The following is a 21,766-nucleotide window of genomic DNA, read 5'->3' on the forward strand; positions in this document are numbered from 1 at the left end:
TTTTTAGGAACAAAGGAGAATATCTATGTTGGAAGGGGTCAGGGATGGGAAGCAGAGAGGGCTTAAGGGATGAAAAGGGGAAGATTGGTACGAATTTTAGGAGTGAGAGAGGTGGGAAGAAGAGTGCAAGGATTGGACATGGCGAGAAAGAAGCAAAAGATCATACACATTCAAAATGTATTGAGAGAAAATTAATGAATAAATATATATTAATTTATAACACATTAGATAATTATGTGAGGCATCTTCGCCCTTTGCGAGAGAAGGGGGCAGTTTGCTTTGGAAGGGTTGGTAGGAGATGTGTAAATGGTTAAAGCTGGTGAGAAGAAGTAAAGGCTGTAAAACAGGTTGAAGAGGTGATTTAAGCAAAATGTGCAACGTGTTGAAGGCGGTATAAGTGGACGAAAGTGATGCGCTCTGGAACAGATGAGAAGAAAGGGTCGTTTCTGAGCATTAGGTGAGCGGAGCTAAGTTGTAAAGTTGTTGAACAGTTGTGGGGTGACTAGCAGGAATTCTTGGAAATGACTGTACTTTAGGCAGATTCTTCAAAAACGTTTTCTTGTGGTGGGCAGTGACCACAGTGGTGCTGAAATAGCGGACTGCTGTTACCAAAGGGCATGTGTGCGGTTTTGCGGCCTTCCTTTCTATAAAAGTTAGGGAGTGGCTTACAACTGCCTTAAGGCTGCACGCTCACTTCAATTTCAGACAGAGAATGCAGCTTGGGGTGAAAACGCTCAGCCTCAATAGGGTGCAGGAGTAAACTCGCAACTAAATAGCAAAGGTAGTGTCATGATTTAGATCTCATGATAGACTGCACCACATTCAACCATTTAAGACACTCTCTGGGCTTTGTTGTTTGCTGAACCTTGGCCATGCACCCAAACAGAGATTTCCTCTGAGCTCTGATAATGAAACACCCTGATATTCAGGTTGCTACCTGCAATTTTAGGTATTAGTGGGCCACCTGGAACACTTCCCATTCCGGTACCAACTCATGGCTTTTTAATGTCAAAACACAAAAGAAGCTCCCAATATATTTCCGATCACGAATGGTCACAGACCTATCCACTTACTGGAAGCAGTCAGTCTGGTGGGAGGAACACTTATCTATGGGTGCACAAAGGTGCACAGCCTACTGCTTCACATGTTTATATATTTATTTTTTAAACCTTCCCATTAACTCCCAGCGCGCTTTTCTTCAGACCTCCAAAATGCCTGAAGTTTCTTCCCTCAGGTTTGTTGCTGGGAGAGGCAGACCCCGTATGTAGGCCCTCTGGAGCAATCCCATTTGCTCGTGGCTGTTCTGTGGGAGTGAGGGCAGATTAGTGCATGGGCACAGGACACTGAAGATCCATACATCTATCTGCTTCTATATTGACTCCAGATTACAACCTTATCTTCTATGTTGCAACTTGCGAAGCAATGGCAAGACCTTTCTAATTGCTCCTACGTTTTACCTGGATTCCTGGGACAGCCAGGTGTTCTTACTCTAAGGAGCTCTTTCCTTTGCACACCAGGTCCTCTCCTTCACTTGTCTTGAGGCAAAAGGTGAAGACTTGCTTGTTTCTTTAGCAGGACTTATAAGAATAGTGCCAAGAAATCGACTCCGGTAGTGTGTGCTTTAACAATGCTGTTTGTGTTGTTCGATCCTAGATGTGATGTAGCTGAGGGCAGCTCATTTCTACTGTACAATATGAGACATGGTAGAGGATTAGTATTTGTCACCAGCGGGGTCTGGTGACTTAGTGGATTAATGCATCCACTGCAGGGCCTGTGTTTGACCTCATGGTCACAGGTGCAACTCCTGGCGGGTCCACTCAGCCTTTCATCCTTTGTGAGGTCGATACAATGAGTACCATTGAGTTGGGTAACAATAAGCATCTGTTAATCTGCGCCAAAATTCCCCTTTGTGGGTCGACATGCGCTTTACAAATACACGTGATGTGATGCTTCTGCCAGGAATTGAGTTTTGGTTAACATATCGATTGAGCAGTTGGAAAGAAGGCTATTGTACTTGAGCTGAAAACAACGAAGTGTCCAGAAATGTGGGAGAACAGTATTTCCTCCAAAGGTAATCACAAACTCAAAGGGTTTGAGTTGACAGGCCAAAGGTGAGATCTCTTAGGGTGGAAATTGTGGTGGGGGAGAGTACTGTGAAGTTGCTTTAACAGTTGGATTAGTTAGTATGTAAAGACGTTGGAGTTTGGTTGTAACAATGGTTTAAGCTCAGACCTGTCACACTGACCCAGCCTTCCTGCACATGGGTAGCATACATTTTTTTGCGTGTGAAGACCACCTAGTAGCTCTCTGACAGAATCTAGGGACAGCAGGAGGTAAGGTCATTCAAGATCAAAATGTTAGGGAAGACCGAAACATGGGCAGGACAAATAGGCATATGGAGGTCCTTTCTCATGTCAAATTCTACGTCTTTGTTTCCAATAGACGTCTTTCCTCCTTTTTGATGTTGATTGCAAACTCTTGGACCGCGTCCCAGATGTTTCCTGATGTTCTTCCTTTCCACAGATGTGCCACGTTTCCTCTGTTGTAGGAGGGAAATGCCTTTTGGACTTGAATCCTTTACTAGCAGTATGCTGAGTTTCCTTAAATGTGAGAGTCACAGCTCTGCCTGCACATACATGTTTTGCAGATCAATGAGTGAGGAATGAGTAAAACATTGATGCACATGCTTTTTATTGTATTTTGCTCTGCTTATCGGGGACAAAGTATTTTAAGTTCCTTAATGTTGCACTTCTCACTGCTGCAAGTGTAAATATTACTCTGGGCTACTAATCTATTTCTTTTGGAAAATATATGTATGCATCCGAAAATGGATGCATCACATACACATCTAAAAAGTGCAAACAATGTTAATAATATCGTATGTAGAAAAACTGAAGATCGAATTTTGGTTAATTCCACAGATGTGAAACATTTAGTTTTATTGCTTGCACTGTTGTGCTTCTCATTTATAAAAGGCAGTTATGTGCCTGCTTAAAAATATTTCCTTTAGTCCCTTTTTTGCCCTTTTTTGTTTTCATTTCTTCCTTTTTAGGTCTCGTCTGCAGATAGCTGTTTGCTGTCTGTTGTCGATAGGCCTGCTGTGGAAGATACCAATACTTATAATGGGCTTTGTCTTAACACATTACATATAAGTGGTTGGCTTTCTTCAATCTAATTTGCTGGACTTTTTTATGCAATGGCTTTCCATCCTCTTTGTGGGGTTTCTAGCCCTTAGAGAATATCTTCTTTACCATCAGAATGACTGGACGATTTGCAAGCTTCCACTGCTTACATTCAGGGAACTTCTATATTTTTTGCTTTTAACGCTCTACGAGAGTACATGCGTTTTCTTGCTCTTTCTTTATTTCTGATCTGTCCTCTACTCGCTCATCACCCACCCACACTCTCCTTGTTGCTCTCCCGCCATTGCTTCCCCCATCCTGCTCAGCTTTGTTTTTTCAACGTGTCCTTTGGGGCTTCCCTCCCCTCCTTGCTCCCCACAATTTCTATTTAGCAGGTGTCTTTTCGTTGCTCCTCATGCTCTTCTGTTTGCTCCCTGAACTTCACCGCATGTACAACTTTTTATGTAATATGGTTCCACCCACCCCTCGAGTTCCAACATTGCACCCCCTTTCTACTGTGTACACTTTCCCCCCACCGCTGCTGCTTCTGCTTCATGTTTCCCATGCAATTGGCTTTGCCAATGTGGCATGCTTTTGTAACGGGCACGAATTAGCAAAAACAGTTGTGCCGACCAGCCAATTAGAAAGTATCTAAAGTGGCAGCCATATTGAGAATATAGAAACTATGTTTTCTATACATTTTAAAGAGCCTCCACATTATGTCGTCATGTTGCATCATACAACATGGAGCCCAATTTGTAAGTATAGAAAGCAATATTGTCTAATTATTTTCTAAACTTTTCTCATGGTTGATCGCTCCATATCAAAGCCAATAGCAGCGGACAGAAAGCATTAGCAAATCGAGACCTATTGGCTTTGCTAATGCTTTTTTGTCCATTGCTTTGCCTCTTTTGCCTTCCTTTTGCGTGGAATATGATTATTTTATTCTGCCTTTTCTATTTCTCAGCACCAGCGCAGCCCCACCTCAGCAGTAATTTAGCACTAAAACAGCACCACTTCAGCATCAGTGCAGCACCACCTCAGCATCAGTGCAAAATCACCTCAGTACAGACCAACTCAGCATCCCTCAGCATCACCTAAGCTACAGTGCAGCACCACCCTCTCAGCATGACCCAGCACCACCTCAACATCACTCAGCATTGCTCCGCACCACCTCAGTATCACTCAGCATCACCTGAGCACCACCATAGCACCACCTCAGCATCAGCACAGCACCTCATCAGTGCACCACCAGCACAGCACCACCACCACAACATCAGCACAGCACAATCTCAGCATCAGCATAGCACCACCTCTGCATCAGTGCGTCACCACCAGCACAGCCCATCCTCAGCACCAGTTCAGCCCGCCTCAGAAGCAATTCAGCACCAATGCAGCACCACTTCAGCATCAGTCAGTACCACCTCAGCATGAGTGCAGCATCAACTCAGCACAGCACCAACTTAGCATTACTCAGCACCACCTGAGCACCAGCTCAGCACCACCTGAGCCATCATAGTATCACTCAGCATCACCTCCGCACCAGCACACCACCACCTCGACATCACTCAGCACCACCAGAGTATTATTCAGCATCATCTAAGCATCACCTCTGCACCAGCATACCAGCACACCACCACCACAGCACCACCTCAGCATCACTCAGAACTACATCAGTCTGCCTTTGGAATCTGGAAACTGTTGATTCTTCCCTGTTCTTCATCCACTGCTTGTTTTAATTCAGCTACTATTTCCCACCCTCCACCCTCCCGGTGTTTATGTCTCCCCCATCACAAAAAAAATAGCTACAACAAACAAGCATTAGAACAGGCAAGAACAAGTTGCTAGCATTGCAAAAAAACTAGAATTTGTTTTTATGTTGATTCTTTTTTTAATAGGGTCGTTCAGTTTAATTTAATTTAATTTAATTGCGGGTTTATATAGCGCTAGGAATCGACTCCCGGAGGAGTATCTCCACGCTTCGACCGCTGGGGAACCCGTCCTGGCTCACCCTGAGAGATGGTCCCTGATGGGTATCTCTAAGGTGCGACCAAGCATCCCCGGCGGTCTGGGGGGGCCGTCGTGAAGATGAGGCAAGCTGATGCCCAGAGTTGCCGAGTGTGGTCTCTGACTAGAGTAGGCACCGAGGCGAGAATTATCGAGTCCGCTGACCCTGGTCCACAACCCTGCCGCGTCGGGAATTGAACCCTGGTCCCGGGCCGTCCTCTGCTTACGGGTCTGCCGCCTCTAACCAGTGAGCCACACTTCTGCACTATGCATTATGTTGTACATAATGTTTTCTTAGATGTATATATGAGGTAACAAAAATGCTTATAACACTTTTTTATTATAACATTTCAACATGTGGCACAGAGCCACTCTGTTCTACAACCAGCCATGGCCTGTGCAATATGAGCGTTAGTGCCGGGTAGGGGGGGATTTCGACGGACGATGACAAGGGAAAACTAATACATTTTCTCTCGTCGTCTGTTGAAATCTCCCTCCACCCGGCACCACCGCTCTTACCTGCATGGGCTGCAGCTATCTACAACATAGCTTAAACACATTGGTAAAGTAAATAGCTCTGGCTAAATACTTATAAGGTCCATACTTGTTTACAATATGTTAAGTTTGTATCCCCAGTCTGCTAATAACCACTAACATTGTGCCATGGCCAACTACTTGTCATAGGTGGTACCCATATGCCATTGGTGCCCCCTTATGCCAAGAGGAAGGAGTCTAAAAAAAGGTTAGTTTTGGAGATCATTGTGGTAGAATAGGTTTGGGATGAGATAGAGTGAAGATGGAGGATACATTGATAGAGGTGTAGGGTGATGGTAGGACAGAGTAAAGCTTTCGAGAGAGTATTTTTTTCCTTGTACAATAGGGCTAAAATAATAACAATAAATATATAGGTACATGATTACATAGTAAGTGAATATATGTGTGAGGAATATTATATATATATATTGAGATTTATGTGGTTTGTTTTTGTGGAGTATTGAGAAGATAGTGATATAGTGGTTTTCCGTGAAAGGTTTATATGATCCGTACTGCTGGTAAGTGGTATCTAAATAGTACGGGGTAGTGATGTTTTTTGGAGTTGAGTATGTGATATGTAAGAGGGGATGGACAAAAGTTATGAGTGTCTGTGTTTGATCTGATCACTGTAATAGGTAATGTGTGTGATGGAGTGGTGTCATTTTATGTTATGTTAACAAGTTCTTGTATAGAGCACATACACCAAATTGGTTTCATGGCGCTGCTCTAAGAGGTGCCAGATCCCGGAGTCTTACTCGTAAGCTTGTCTAAACAGCCAGGTCATGAGGAGCTTCCTAAAGCTCAAGAGGTCTGTGCTAGGTCTAATTTCGCAGGGCAGAGAATTCCAGTAGCTGGGAGCTAGTACAGCAAATCTGGCACCGCCCATGTGCTTTATTTTGAAGGAGGGGTTAGATAGAAGATGCTTTTGAGCAGAACACAAGTTACGTGAGGGAATGTGCCTTTGGATAAGGTTATCCACAAATTTAGTGCTCCTGCCATTCAATGATTTGAGAATAAGGCAGCATACCTTGAAGGCTCTTCTCTGTGGAATAGGGAGCCAATGCAGCTTCCCCTTGAGGGGGGTGACATGTTGCCACCTCGGTTGCTAAAATATCAGTCTTGCTGCCTGGTTCTGTACCAGCTAGTTGTTTAACTAAATAAAGAGGGATGCCAAAGTATAAAGAATTGGCATAGTCTATATGAGACATGACGATAGCTAGAACTACCTGGATTAAGGCTTCCTGGGTAAGAAATCTACTGATTTTCCTTATTTTCCTCAACCGGTAGAAGCAAGTTGAGGTCACTGAGCCAATTTGGGTCCTCATTGTGAGCTCACAGTTGATGGTTACCCCCAGACTTTTTTCAGACACGGACGGGGAGGGAGATTGTCCAAATTCCTTAGGCCAAAATTGTGGGCTCCAAAGGTTGCATAATTACCCTGTTAGGACCAGTTCCGTTTTATCTGGATTAAGCTTAGAATGATTGCTGTTCATCCAGCTACGGATAAACAGCATTATGGATTGAAAATCACGGAGAGTCACTGATTGAAAATATAATTTGGAAGTCGTCCGCATAGTTGAAGGTACAAGCTTTCTTCTCTTTCAATGCATGCATCAGAGGGAGGTGATACAGATTAAACAAATGGGGGGACAATAAGGAGCCTTGGGGACTCCACATGTAGTCTTCAATTTTGGGGCAGAAAGGCATCTAGCCACGTGAGCTTCCAATACCTTGGCCAGGTATGGGAGCAATGAAATCGGGCGATAGTTTTTAAAAATCTTCTTCCTTGAAGGTGTCGGAAATGTAGCCCTGAGATAATGACTTGTTCAAAAGGGATAAAGCTGGTCCGGGAAAAGCGGAAAAAACTTCGCTTAAAATACGAGGTGGACAGCAGTCCCTAGGAGAGCCTGATTTTACTTTGGAAGCAATTCCGGAATACCTGGTTGCTTATTTCTGGAAACTGTTAAAGGGAACAAGAATTTATAGGCATAGTGACATATGCCTCAGGGTTTGGGCAGGTAGGGATGCTAGCCTTAATTGCTGTGATTTTATCAATAAAAAAGATGTTCAAAGAATCGCATAGAGTTTGAGAAGGCATGGGTTTTGGTGTTACTCTGTCTGGATTAGAAAGTTAATGAACAATAGAAAATTGTTTTGACTTGTTATTAGAGGTTAACATTTTAGAGGAGAAATGAGCAACTTTTGTGGTCAAAATAGTTTTTTTATACTCTTTCAGTGCGGCTAAGTAAATCGCCTTGTCATCTGCAAGATTATTACATCTCCACCTCCTTTCATGTTGCAGAAGGGCTAGTTTTTGAGCCTTTCGGTCAGTGGAGAACCTTCTCTGCGCTTCATGGCGTCAGCCTAAAAGTATTTTCCTGAGAGGTGCATGTTTGTTGCTAGCTGCCGATAGCCAAGCTGTTAAATTTTCCTCACTGAGGTTAATAGATGGTTTATCTGGGGGAACTGTGTTGGCCAGTGAGTCCCAAAATTGGACTTTATTAAAACTATTCCAGCTCCTTGCAGTCCCCCCTTCAGTTGGTGGGGGTTTTGGCCCTGAAGGTGTTTGGCATGTAAGGGTTCTATGGTTGTGTGTAATTGGTTAAAAGAGGAGGCAGGTGTTGGTGGATGTTGTGATGGAAAGAGATCAAAACCTGTATTCTTCCACTATGGTCAGAGATTGTAAACGCCTCACTACGTCAAGGCACTATCCCAGACTGCATAACAATCGTTCAAGTAACACCAACTTAAAAAAACCTTTGGCAGACTGTTCTGATCCTAACAACTTCCGGCCCATCTCTAACATTCCCACACTGGCAAAGCTCTTAGAAAAATGTGTACAGAACCAACTCTGCAATCACATAGAAAACTTTCAACTACTGGATCAACACCAATCAGGCTTCCGTCAAGATCACAGCACAGAATCTGCCCTTACGCCTATTGTAGATACCATACTAAAAATGCTGGATCGGAACGAATCATGCCTTCTAATATTGCTTGATTTATCTGCCGTCTTTGACACAGTCAAACACGACAATCTACTGAAACTACTGGGGAAAAGAATGGGCTTATCAGGGGTCGCATTACAATGGTTCTCTTCATTCCTCCAAAACATATCCTTAAGAGTCAAAATTAATCAATCTCTCTCTAAGGTCCACACAATTACTCTTGGTGTTCCCCAAGGATCCTCTCTCTCACCCATTCTCTTTAACCTATTCCTGGAACCATTGGCAAACCTCCTAAAATCTTCTAACATCCACTACCATATGTACATGGATGACACTCCGCTATATCTCAAAATCATCTCTCCAGATGACATTATATCCCTCAATTCCATTCTACAAAATAAACACCTCTGGCTCACTGTTAACCACCTCATAAAACTGAATTTCTTCTCATCTCTCCGCCTAATAACAACCCCAAGATTGATCTGTGGTTGAATCAACTTACAGCACTCTAATGCTCGCCCCACATCATAGACTCTGCCAGATCCTTAGGCTTTACATTAGACCTAACACCTAAATATGCAGGATCACATTAGTGCAGCCACCAAAGAAGCAAACTACCAAATGAGCATTCTGTGGAAACTTAAACCCTACATACCTCATGAAGATCTAAAACAAGCAGTCCAAGCCCTAGTACTACCCAGACTGGATTATGGGAGTGCCAGATTATGTGGCCTACCTAGATACAAGTTGGCTCCACTAAGAGCCTCCCTCAACGCAGCTGCAAGACTTGTCCTAGGAACCAAAAGAAATGAGCACATCTCACCAGCCCTCAAAACCTTAAACTGGCTACCATAAGAAGCAAGAATCCAACTGAAAATTGCTTGCATGACGCACAAAGCATTACATTTCAACACCCCCAGTTACCTGGCCCAAAAGCTAGAAAAAACGGGGGGCAGCAGATCCTCACGAAGTGCGTTCATCTTGCTTCTGAAACCCCAACGAACTCACAAAAAGAAAACTGGGGCCAGAGCATTCTCTGCTATCGCACCCAAGATATGGAACTCTTTACCACCGGACCGTTGCCTAATTCCCTCTACCTCCACCCTCAAAAGAGAAATCAAATCTTATCTACTGACCAAGTTCTTACCCTAAGCCAATATATTGGTGACACTGAAAAAGGTATATATACTAAACTCTTATGTACACTGACATTCCTAGTACTAGTAATATTCCAGACCAACCACTGTTTATCCTATTTGTATTTTATGATTTGTGTTTGGCTCTCACACTTATGTTTGCATTTTAATAAGACCTATGACAAATTCGTATTCTCTTCATGTAAAGCGCTCTGATACCCACTAGGGTCATGTTCGCGCTATACAAATCTTTCTAAATAAATCAATAAAATAAATAATAAATGGAAGACTGAATATAGGTTTTGTCCTAATAATAGGGGATCTGTTAGGAGCAAGTAGAGGATAGAGCTGATATTTTGTTTGAACAGGGAGTGTGTGTCTGGATGCATTAAATTAATGTATACTGTGACTGTGTGTTATGTTGGTGATATGTTAGTGCTATAGGACAGAGTTGTGTATTGTGTGAGACTGCTGGTGCCATGGTTTTGTAGTTGCGGTAGAATTGTGTGCGGGTGTGGTTGGTGAATTTTGTAGTGGTTCAGTACACATTGAAATCTGTTTGAGGTTTATTTGTTGAATAGCAGTAAAGGAATTACACTACTCTGAATTAAGGACCTGCCCTGCTACTTACCCAAAAGCATGAAAGATTGTTAAGCTAAAGAAAAAGACAATGATTAGTACAGCCAAAAGATTTCAAAAATGGCTATATTAAACCACATCTACCCACGCTTGCACACATCAGCCACTCGCTGGTGGTAGTTCTAGTAAAATCAAATCTTCTCAGATACATGGGTCAGGTACTTGGCTAGTCTGTCTGAAGAAGCAGAGACACATACGCTGCAGACAGCAAAAAAGGGTAACTTGTGTAGTAGAGCTGACATAATTGAGTGTGTAGCCAACACCATAAATCAGTGTAATGTTCACAAAGTTTTTGCTTGTAGCTATTAGTAAGTCTGTAGGCAGGCAGTGACATACAGCTCATGGTTGCTCACCCTGGATGAAACTCTTGCCTGCTTCTTTGTCCTAGTCCCACAGTCTTTGTCCCATTGCACCTTTGTCTGTGTTTTCGTACCCGTATATTCACACCATCATTATCCAAGGTCCTTATTCCAGTCTCTATGTCCTAGTAGTGCTTTTCCAGTATTTGTCTCCCTTTACGGTTGTACCTTTGCTGTTTCCCTCCAGCCATGCCCATTGTCATGTTCACATGTCCTTATTTCAGAACCATGTGCTTTTTCCAAATCCCCATAAAAACTTATGCTATTGTTCCTGTTTCTGTGCCTCCTTGACTGTGCTCACTTTTTGAGTCCCCTGTGATGTGCTGCAAAGCCCTTGTTCCAATGGCACTGTAGCCTGTGTCTTAGTGTCTACTTTCCAGTCCTTTTCTGAGTGTTCTTGCAGTGGCGGATTGGTGGGGAACAGGGGTGCAGGATTGTGGGGGTGCAAAATTCCCTTTCCACTGTCTCTCCTCATCCTGTCTGCTTCTCTTCTTGTCCTGACTCCAGTCCAGAAGGAGAGGGGAGCAAACATGCTCCCCTGAGCCAATCACAATGCTGCAATGCAGTGTTGTGATTGGCCTGAGCACTGTGGATGTTCCCCACGGGGCTGTGTATTACAGCCTGGTGGGGAACATCCAAAGAGTGTATGACTCTTTGGTCAGGCCCAGACGGCCAGCCAAGCAGTCATGCACACTTAGTGTGCACAACCCATTCCTCCTCCCTGAGCCACCAGCCATGCCCTAACCCAGCCCCACAGCAACAAAAAATAAAATGGTAATAACGCTATTATTATCATTTTATTTTTCCCTTTTCACTGTTCTAAGAGCAGTAGGGCAAAGCTCCTCGGCCGTAGTGGGAATCCGCCCCTGTGTTCTTGACCCAATTATATTTGTCCCAGTGATCTTGTTCTAGTGTGTTAATCTCTGTGTCTATGCCCAGGTTTCCATTACCATTGCCCTTGTCTGGGTGTCCTTGTTTGGCTGTCCGTATCATAGTGTTCCTGTGTAATAGTATTATTGTGTTGGTACTGTAGCTCCATGTCCTTATCCCAGTATCCTTACATTGTGAGCTTTCCCAATAACCACTTGCCTTTACTCATGCACTTCCCATTGCTATTTTGTCAGTGTCTTAGTTTGTCTCTTTGTTTTTCTGTAACCATGTTCGTCTGTATATCCATTGTTCTTTCCCCAGTGTAAATGTTATAATCACTGTTCCCATTACTTGCACTTGTATCACCATCTATTTACATTTACAGATGTCAGTTGTCCATGTCCTCCTGTTTGCATGGAGAAAACAAAACCACTGCAGTAAGCAGAAGAGCCAATTTATGGTTGCGGAAGACGTGGACATTGTTTAAGGAATGAGAAATACACTACTTCACAATTAGAGTTCATTAAGAAAATCACAAAATACTTTTTTTAGCACCTTTGCAACACTTCCCAAAACACAATGGCGAATCCATGCATTGCTGAAAAGGTAATAAGAGTTAGCAAAGATTACACAAAGAGGATTGGCTTATGGCATTTTGGGAGTCATAACGGAGTTATAGTACCTGCACTAATGGCATTGATCATTCAATGAGGAGCTTGTATATTGAGGCTACTCAACCGTGAGGGTCTCAAGGCGCTTGGGCGGGGGGGGCTGCTGATTCATCTGGGCCTGGAGGTTCAGTCAAAGAGCCAGGTCTTGAGATCCTTCCTGAAGTGGGTAAATGACGGGGATTGCCTGAGTTGGAGGAGCAGGGTGTTCCAGGTCTTGGTGGCAAGAAAGGAGAAGGATCTTCCTCCGGTTCTGGTCTTGTGAATCCATGGGATGGGGGCCAGGGCAAGTTGGGTGGCGCGAAGTTGTCTGGCGGGAACATGGAATGAGAGGAAGCGGTTCAGATATACTGCTCCTGCATCATGGAGAGCTTTGTATGCATGTGTGAGGAGCTTGAAGGTGGTTCTCTTATTGACTGGGAATCAGTGGAGTTGTCAGAGGTGTTGAGTGATGTGGCTGCGGCGGGGGATGTTCAGGACCAGTCTGGCTGGGGCATTTGGAACGTTCTGTCGTTTCCTGAGCTGTTTCTGGGTGGCGCCAGTGTAGAGTGTGTTGCCGTAGTCCAGTCTGCTGGTGATGAGTGCATGGGTGACCGTCTTTCTGGATTCTGAGGGGATTCATCTGAATGTATTTCGAAGCATGTGTAGCATGTGGAAGCAGGATGAGGATACAGCGTTGATCTGGCAGTTCATTGTGAGTGAGGAGTCCAGTAAGAAGCCGAGGTTACGTGCATGGTCCGTGGGGGTGGGAGGGGGTTCCCAGTGCAGGAGCTACCAGGATTTGTCCAAGGCTGAGGGGGCGGGTCTCAGGATGAGTATTTCGGTCTTGTCTGAGTTGAGCTTGAGGCAGCTATCTTTCATCCAGGTGGCAACGGCCTTCAACCCGCTGTGAAAGTTGCTTCTGGCTGCTGTGGGTCCATTGGTGAGGAAAGAAATCAGCTGGGTGTCGTCAGCGTAGGAGATGGTGTTGAGGCTGTGGTTTCTGATGATGGCCGCAAGGGGGCCATGTAGACATTGAAGAGGGTGGGTCTCAGGAAGGAGCCCTGAGGAACTTCGCAGCTGATCTCTGTAGGTACTGAGATGAAGGGAGGTAGTCTGACTCACTGTGTTTGGCCGGTAAGGAAGGAGTAGATCTGGTCCAGGGCCCTATCGTGGATACTGGCAGCAGGGAGTCTTGTGGTTAGGGTGGGGGATTAGACAGTATTGCAAGTGGCCGAGAAGTCCAGTAAGATGAGGGCTGCGGGTTCGCCGTGGTCGAGGAGGGAGTGAATGTCATTCGTGGTGGCAAGGATTGCAGTCTCGGTGATGTGGTTACTTCAGAAGCTGGATTGAGAGATGTCCAGGAAGTGGTTCTCTTCGATGAACTCTGAGAGTTAGACGTTGATGGCCTTCTTAATGACCTTGGCTGAAAAAGGGAGGAGGGAGAATGGTCTGAAGTTCTTGAGGTCTGTTGGGCCGGCGGATAGCTTCTTCAGTAGGTGTAGTGGAAGGTGGTGGTTTTGATGGAGCATTTGAACACTAAACTGGTTTTAATGGAGAGCCAATGTACTTCCTAAGTAATTCTGCTGGTAGTAGCTCAGGAAGGAATAAAACGTCAGGTTGTTGTGATATTGACCTTTTGTTTTCCTTGTTCATCATTACCAACATTTGGGGAACGGTGTGCCAGTAAGTCTACATTAATTTCCAAAAATGGCTCGGGTGTTGCCGGCTGCACTTATGATAGAGGGAGAGTTATGAAGTAACTATTTCCTCTGATTGTTCCCCAAAACTTCAGAATAAGTTCAGTATATGTCATAATTGTCTGCTGATAATGTTAATATCGGATCAACCATTTCTGACATATTTTACTCAAAGTTCAACTTCAGGGCCGTAGTGGAAGCAGGAATACATTAGATGTCTAAAATCCAGGTCAAGAGAGGTTGGTGTGCAATGCTGCTAATGACACTGATATAATCAGCTCCAGATATAGCAGGCGCTAAAATTAATATAAAAATATTATTACTGACAATATATAGTTTTCAGGTTATATCAGACTTTGGCTATTTGACCGCAGCAAAAAACAGAGACTCACTAGTTGGATGTTGGATATTTTTGGCGCCTTCCTCCACTTCAGAAATGCAGCTCTTTTTAGCTTGTTGAAATGTCATCCAGGCAGAACTTGACAGTTTGGTTAACCTTGAAATGTCACACTTACAGTCCCAAAAGCTTAAGACCGATTAGATGTCACGTGTGACAGGATTACCTCCTGGATTTTATGAAAGCAAAGGATGTATGTTTGAATATGGATTGCAAACAGTTGATGTAACCAGAGGTAGGTTTATATTCATGCATACTGTAGAGGTCTCAGTATTCCACTCCTTATTATGTCATGCCTACCACACAGCACACTCTGGTTGCAAGAGACCTATCGTGGGTTACCGAGAATTTACAGGGGCTTACATCCCACCGATTGCTTACCATTGGTTGGCTTTATTGTCCCTCTCAAATGTTTGCTTCTTATTCAATTTAATTCCTTGTCTCAGCTTGTTCAGCTTGTGTTTGTCTGTCCAATGTAGCATAGTTTCTTTACCATCTCTCGGATTGGCTTACTACTATTTTTCCTATCCTTCAACTGCTCACTTTTAGAGAACTATTTTCTTTTCAGTTAAGCACTGCATAAGAGTCTGTGTGTTTTCCATCTGTCTCCTCCCCCGTGTGCTCCCTCAAATGCTCATTACCATTCTCTCGTGTATTTCTTCACTGCCCTCTTGTGCTCTGTGTTGCTCTCAAACATTTGTGCTTTTGCTGCGACCTTTATGTGCTTTTCGAGCTCTTTGTGTGCTTTTCTTTCATGCTTCATGCATTTCATGGTGGTCTGTCCCTTGCCTCCTCCGCTCTGTGTTCTTCTCTCCTTGTGCGATTCCCCCTCACCCCCTGTGTTGCTGTCTCCCTTGTGCAATGATTTCCCTCTCCTCACCCTACCCACTCCTCCCATTTGCTTCTCAGTTTTCCCCCGACCTTGTTGTCTTCTTTTTTATTTTTTTATTTGAGCTTTTGTGCTAAAACGTCTGAATTGTTTTTATTTAGTGGTCCAAATGCAACCATCATAAATTGTTAAATAATTAATGATAGCAATTGGCACCCACATCAATCTGCTGGCACACACATGCGTTCTGACGCATGCACAAACATATGTCATCATGCATGTGCGCAACAGTGGAATGTCACACCCGCCAATGGTTATTAGATTTGGGTTGGGTTTGGATCTCTTGAAAAATGTGCTGCTGCTATTAACAGACAGACTATCCTCATTCACTTTTGCCATTTAGGGAACACTAGAGATTCGACTACCATAGCATTCTCTTTAATGCAGTGGGTCAATTTCGACAACTTCGGAGAGGTATCAAACAAATGTCAAAACAGGGAAGTGTTTATAATTAAAATAACAAATGAAACACATGCTTTGATGCACGAGCATGTCTTGAGGGTAGACATGAATCATTCCATAAAAATGCAGATTTAGAGGGAGTTATTAAGGATTCTGAAAAGGAAGCATTCAAATGGCTCAATGTTGTGCAGAGAATAGTTGCCACACAGCAGTATATCCTCTGCAGATAATTGAGCACCCATATAGGACCTCCTTTCAAAAACGTTTTTTTAAAGAATTCTGAAATTGTCATTATGTCTGGTCAGTCATCTGGAGAGCGCTTGTAATGAAATGAATCATTTCTGGTAAGATAAAAGAAGGTTAGGATCTGTGGCAGCTTTCCTATGGCCCTGTCCCTTTCTTTTAAATAAAGTTTGTTTAATAGATTCAATCCTAGGTTTTTATTTCTCTTTTCATTTTATTTTTTTGCCAGTGTATATGCGATTTCAAACGAGTAAGATGGTTAAGCTGTTTGGAAAAATTACCTCTGAGATGGTATCTCTGGTTTAAATCTTAGGGACTCCTCTTGCCGTTCAATGCTCCTGAGTCTAAGGAAACAACTTTGAATTGTCTACTTAGTCACATCTGCTGACTGCAGGACTTCCAATCTGAAAACTCTTTGCCATAACCGTCTATAAATAAGATATTTTTATTATCACCCAAGTAAACAGTATGAATTGTCATTTAACACTCCAGCACAATTGCATTTTATGGTGGATCATTTAAAATTATAGAGAGGTCAAATAATCGTAGCCCTTCTGTGTGAGAGCCAAACAGATGAAATGGAATCACCACTGGCAGAGATGCTCATTTTGCTTTGAGCTCTGTGAAGTGTAATTGCACAACTTCCTATTTGCTGCGGTGATGCAGCACGCGCAACGTAAATTGTTTTATTTATTTACTTAACTCCGTTCGGCCGTATGCCGGAGTTTACTACCCCCCACCCTGCCCCTTCCCCGCCCCGCAGAACTCCCTCGAGGAGCCTCCACTACAATAAAGGAGATAGATAAAAATATTTCACATTCTCAATATGCAGAAGTCTTGAATGCCTAAGATAGTCCCAGCATGTGGCAATTACTCTGAATGTAGCAAAGGTTTTTAATGCTAATAACCCATATTTTAAGTGTGCTTTTTATTTTATGCCTTTTACGTTGCTAAAAAATGTTCTGTCTGGTAATCTGTAGGTGGCTTGTTGGTATTAGTATTTACTTGAACCTTTCAGTCTCCGGTCACAACATATTTTTCTTTGTCATTTCATCAATTGTGACTGCCTATGCAACACATCCATTCTTTACTTACACCAACCCTAATTTTCAGTTCTCTATCCCTCTTTGTAGGTGAGGAGGAAGCAAGACCGGGACAATGCCTTCGTGATCTCCAGGGAGTGCATCGGTGCTGGATAGGCTGCGACCGGATCCAGGAGGAGGGGAGAGAGGGGGGGGTTTCTCTAACCAGCCTACCAAAACTTTGGTCTCACTCCCTCTCTCTCTCCATGGACAAGGAACAGAACCTAAATATGGACCTCCACGATCTGCTGCGGAACCTGCGCATGAAGAGCAAATATGCCATTTTCTTGGTGTTTGTTGTGGCACTTGTTATCATAGAGAAGGAAAACAACATCATCTCAAAGTAAGACATGGTGAAGTGGATAACATCATTTACAAACCTGGTATCTAATGCAACCTCCCCATCCAACTGAATCAAAGTGTGTGGTTCCTTGCCTGTCAACATTGGAGGCTCCTAGAATTATGATAATCATGGAGTTAAACGTTTGTGAAGTGCTTTGTGATCATACAAAAGGTAGACATTTTCCCACACAAATGCTTGTAACACAGCATACAAAATGCTGTAAGTTGCTATTCACAAGCATCTACCATACTTCACTATATCTAGGGATAGTTTACTTACTTTATGTGCCATCAACAGTACATAGGCCAAGTTTAGGATCATCTTTAAATGTGTTTGTCAGTCGTTCATTACCTTCTCTCCTTGATTTGCAAATACCGTTTGCCGGGTTTGAAAGCACATTACTCTGGTAGGGTCTTCACGGCCATCTCTCGGGCATGTGACAGCAACACAATGTTCCAGTTTGGACAGAGGCATTTTCCTGATTTACACCCACATTTAGATGTCTACAAGCACCAAAGTTCCCACTCTGACACGTGGGTGTATATAGGTAAACCTTTTCCCCTATGGGCACAGCAAGCCACACTTTGATGCTTTAATCTGTTCAGCTGCTCATTATTATTTTAAGACCAAAGGGAAACCGACAATTTGTCTTGCGAAAATTCACTCATTTTAACAATTTCTCCATACCTAGACACCACCTTGGGTGGCACTCTGGTGTGGTCTCTTCCCTTTTCAAATGTATATATGGATTGGATCGAAACAGAGAACTGATAAATAGTTTGCAGACAATTGAGATGGAGAATTAATACTTTACTTTCTTTGCACTGGCTGCTTGTCACTTTGACGAATTTTCAGAATGCTTTATGCAGGGACAGTGTCAACAATAAAAGTGTGCACCCTAAATTTCACAGCAGATCATTCAACCGTATATAGCAGTTGGGCTTGGGTTAAATTAAATGTTTGAACTAGGCATAAATCAACGTTTGGGCAATATATGTAGATCATTTTATAAGTTGTCATCTCAGTGAGTACCGTGACAATGTGGCCACGTGGCCCCGTTAACAAGGGCTTCTGTTTTCTAAGGAGTTATGTGAATAGAGGACCTGCTTGTGATTCTGTGACAATTGTGCAGAGTGCCGTTTTACCCAATTCTCTAATAGTTTTGTCGGAATACTCTCTTCACTCTAAGGCAATCAATTACTCAACATTATTAATCATAATTGCTTTGGTAGTTTTAAGCAGGCTTGGTAAGTGCTTTTAGGAAATACGGGATCAGCTGGTAAACTATTTTAAATAGGCTACGCAACATTCTGCTGTTCCTAAAATGTAAGAGATGTGGTTGACAAAGTAAGTAAATGTAAATGTAAATGTATTTCGACTTATATAGCGCACGAATCACCCAGAGGTCTCAAGGCGCTTGCTTAGGGAACCCGTCCTGGTATTCCCCTGTGAGATACCCCGGCAGGGTATCCACAAGGTGAAAGCCAGGCATCCCGCCGCGAGGGGCCGTAGTGGAGATTAAGCAAGCTATTGCCCAGAGTCGCAGAGTGTGACCCCGTGAGTCGAGTAGGCACCGGAGCGAGAATTGTCGAGTCTGTGGAATTTTGAGCCCGAGACCTGCCGAGGCAGGGAATCGAACCCTGGTCCACGGCCGATCTCAGCTTCCGGGTCTGCCGCCTCTAACCACTGAGCCACGCTTCTCCAAGTTATATACTGTGAACCGTGGAGAACTCTATTATAATTAAGGCTCCCTCTTTTCTGATTTTACTGATTTTTGCAGATAAATACAGACAGAAAACACTTGTTTTCTTGTCCGTATTTATTTTAAAATGTGGATAAAAACGGAAATTGGGTTGCTTTTTGAGTAATTCAAAATACTGTCAGCCATGACCGCTAGGCCAATAGCTATGTGGATTAATAGGTAAGGGGGCTAAAAAAGAAGGGGATTTTAGTAAAGAGCATTTAACAGCAGTAGATATGCAGAAGACTGATACTGAAATCTGCATATTTTCATATAAGTGCATTGATTCATAATCTGCGAATGTTCACAGCATTGAAACCTGGCAGGCATTCAAGCATGAGTGCATATTTATTGGTTAAAAAAACGTGGAAATATACTAATTTCCACTTCATTTCTCCTCAAAACCCTAAATAAATATGGATAAATATAGATACAATTAGCAAAAAATAAATATGGATAAATACAGACGGAAATGTAAAAACAAATATAAAACTGGGAGCCCTAATTATAATGTAGTTTTGGCATACTGCCCAGATTTGTTAATCACATGTGTATATATGATGAATTCCTATTAATAGTGCTTCTCTTTAAATTTGCAGAGTGTCGGACAAGTTGGCTCTCAAGCAGACTTCGCAGAACCTTCTGGATACCAATAGCACAAGCCCCAGCTTCGTATACATGGAAAATGGTTCTCTTTTGTCCCTTAATGAGCTGGACTCTGCCTTTTCACAGTTGAGACAACGCCTGGAAAATGTCACTCTGCAGTTTGGGGGCAAGCGTCCATTTGCTAAGGCTCTTCCCAGGGGGCCCAGAAGACACATTCTTTTGATGGCTACCACACGTACAGGCTCCTCGTTTGTAGGCGAGTTTTTCAACCAGCAGGGCAACATATTTTATCTCTTTGAGCCTCTGTGGCACATAGAAAGAACAGTGTCATTTGATACTGGTGGGGCTAATGCTGTTGGGTCAGCAATCGTCTATCGAGATGTTCTTCAGCAACTGCTCTTGTGTAACTTGGACCTTCTGGAAAACTTCATCATACCTTCTCCGGAAAATCACATCACCACCTCCATGTTCCGCCGAGCCTCTAGCAAGTCCCTCTGTGAAGATCCAGTGTGCACACCATTTGTGAAAAGGGTCTTTGAAAAATACCACTGCAAGAACCGCAGGTGTGGACCATTGAACATGACATTGGCCATGGAATCCTGCATGCGCAAGGAACATGTGGCAGTTAAGGCAGTACGTATTCGACAGCTTGAGTTTTTACGGTCCCTGGTGGAAGATCCAAGGCTGGACATGCGGATTATTCAACTGGTACGTGACCCAAGAGCAGTGCTTGCTTCTCGTATGGTGGCTTTTGCTGGCAAGTATGAAACCTGGAAGAAGTGGGCTCTGGAAGGGGCAGCACCAATCCGTGAGGACGAGGTTCAGAAGCTAAGAGGGAACTGTGAGAGTATCCGAATGTCTGCGGAACTCGGCTTGAGACAGCCAGCCTGGCTTCGGGGCCGCTATATGCTAATCCGCTACGAGGACATTGCCAAGAACCCATTGCAAAAGGCTAAGGAGATGTACAACTTTGCAGGCATCACTCTCACTCCAGAGGTGGAAGACTGGATCATCAAGAATACCCAGGCCTCCCCAGACAGCAACGGCATATACTCTACCCAGAAAAACTCTTCAGTACAGTTTGAGAAATGGCGATTCAACATCCCCTTCAAGTTGGCCCAGGTGGTCCAAAATGTATGTGAACCAGCAATGAACCTGTTTGGCTACAAGCTTGCCAACGACCCAGAGACCCTCACAAACCGGTCTATCAGTTTGCTCAAGGAAAAGGTGAACTTCTGGGTCACGTAATTTCTTTATTTAAACTATTTATGTTGAAACTGATGAATATAATGCAAACCTTTTACAAGTGTCTTGTAGATGAAGGGGGTGACAAGCCAAATAAGAAGGAAAACAGCCGCTGCTTGCTGAGACAACTCTCACTGACTTAAGAAAGGCCACTGCGTATGCTTGTAAATTTGTTTGCTTTCCCAGCACTCCATGGCATGAGAATCAAACGCAGTAGCTGTACAACTGATGCTGGCATCTTTTACAGGGACCTCCTGCGGAAGAACAGGAGACCCTATCTGTACCCCCAAAACGCATCAGACTATAAAGAGCAAGCTGGGCAGGATCACTGTTTGGTGTTCTCCTCAACCTTCCCCTACCCCAGAAGCTGATCGTCCCGATCAAGCAACATGCACCATTGTAAGTGAAGGTTTCTGCACTAGAGACACCCAAAGAGAATTCTTAGTCATAGGGGAGCAACATCAGAAACATTCTGCCACACACTGAAACCTATAACCTTGACCCGCGCTAATAACTAACAGGCAAGCTTTATCTTCCAGCAAGAGCACGGAATGGACTAGAAGGGGTGGACATTGCTACTGAGTGCCTGTGCTCATGCAGAACTCTTTTGTGGCTTTATTTTTATAAATGTGATCGAATACCTGGTAATTCTATCATTCATGACTTCATGATTGTTTCCAGAAGTTGGATAATCAGTATGTCGCTCTATGATGCGCCAAACACTCCTCTTTTTCTTGAAATAGCATTGATTTCCATGATTGTTTGGGTTGTTTTGAGAGCATTGTAGGATGTAAGACGAATATTGACTGCTTACACCAGGGATCTTGTTGCACTTGAAAAAACAAAACTACAGGAG

The 21,766-nt window shown here is 43.5% G+C and overlaps 1 protein-coding gene across 2 annotated transcripts in view; it reads left to right on the plus strand.

The window, feature by feature from the left end:
* Positions 1 to 21,407, plus strand: part of CHST3 (carbohydrate sulfotransferase 3) — a 257,102-nt gene extending 235,695 nt beyond the window's left edge. For both annotated transcript variants that reach the window (XM_078643246.1, XM_078643247.1), the window contains 2 exons: positions 17,027 to 17,318; positions 19,659 to 21,407. In XM_078643246.1, the coding sequence (XP_078499372.1) occupies positions 17,182 to 17,318; positions 19,659 to 20,913 (1,392 nt within the window). In that variant the 5' untranslated portion in view covers positions 17,027 to 17,181 and the 3' untranslated portion in view covers positions 20,914 to 21,407. The remainder of the gene's footprint in view (positions 1 to 17,026; positions 17,319 to 19,658) is intronic.
* The last annotated feature ends 359 nt before the right edge of the window (positions 21,408 to 21,766 follow it).

The sequence above is a fragment of the Lissotriton helveticus genome, chromosome 5_1 (assembly GCF_964261635.1).
Source record: "Lissotriton helveticus chromosome 5_1, aLisHel1.1, whole genome shotgun sequence".
In the NCBI taxonomy this organism is placed as follows: domain Eukaryota; kingdom Metazoa; phylum Chordata; class Amphibia; order Caudata; family Salamandridae; genus Lissotriton; species Lissotriton helveticus.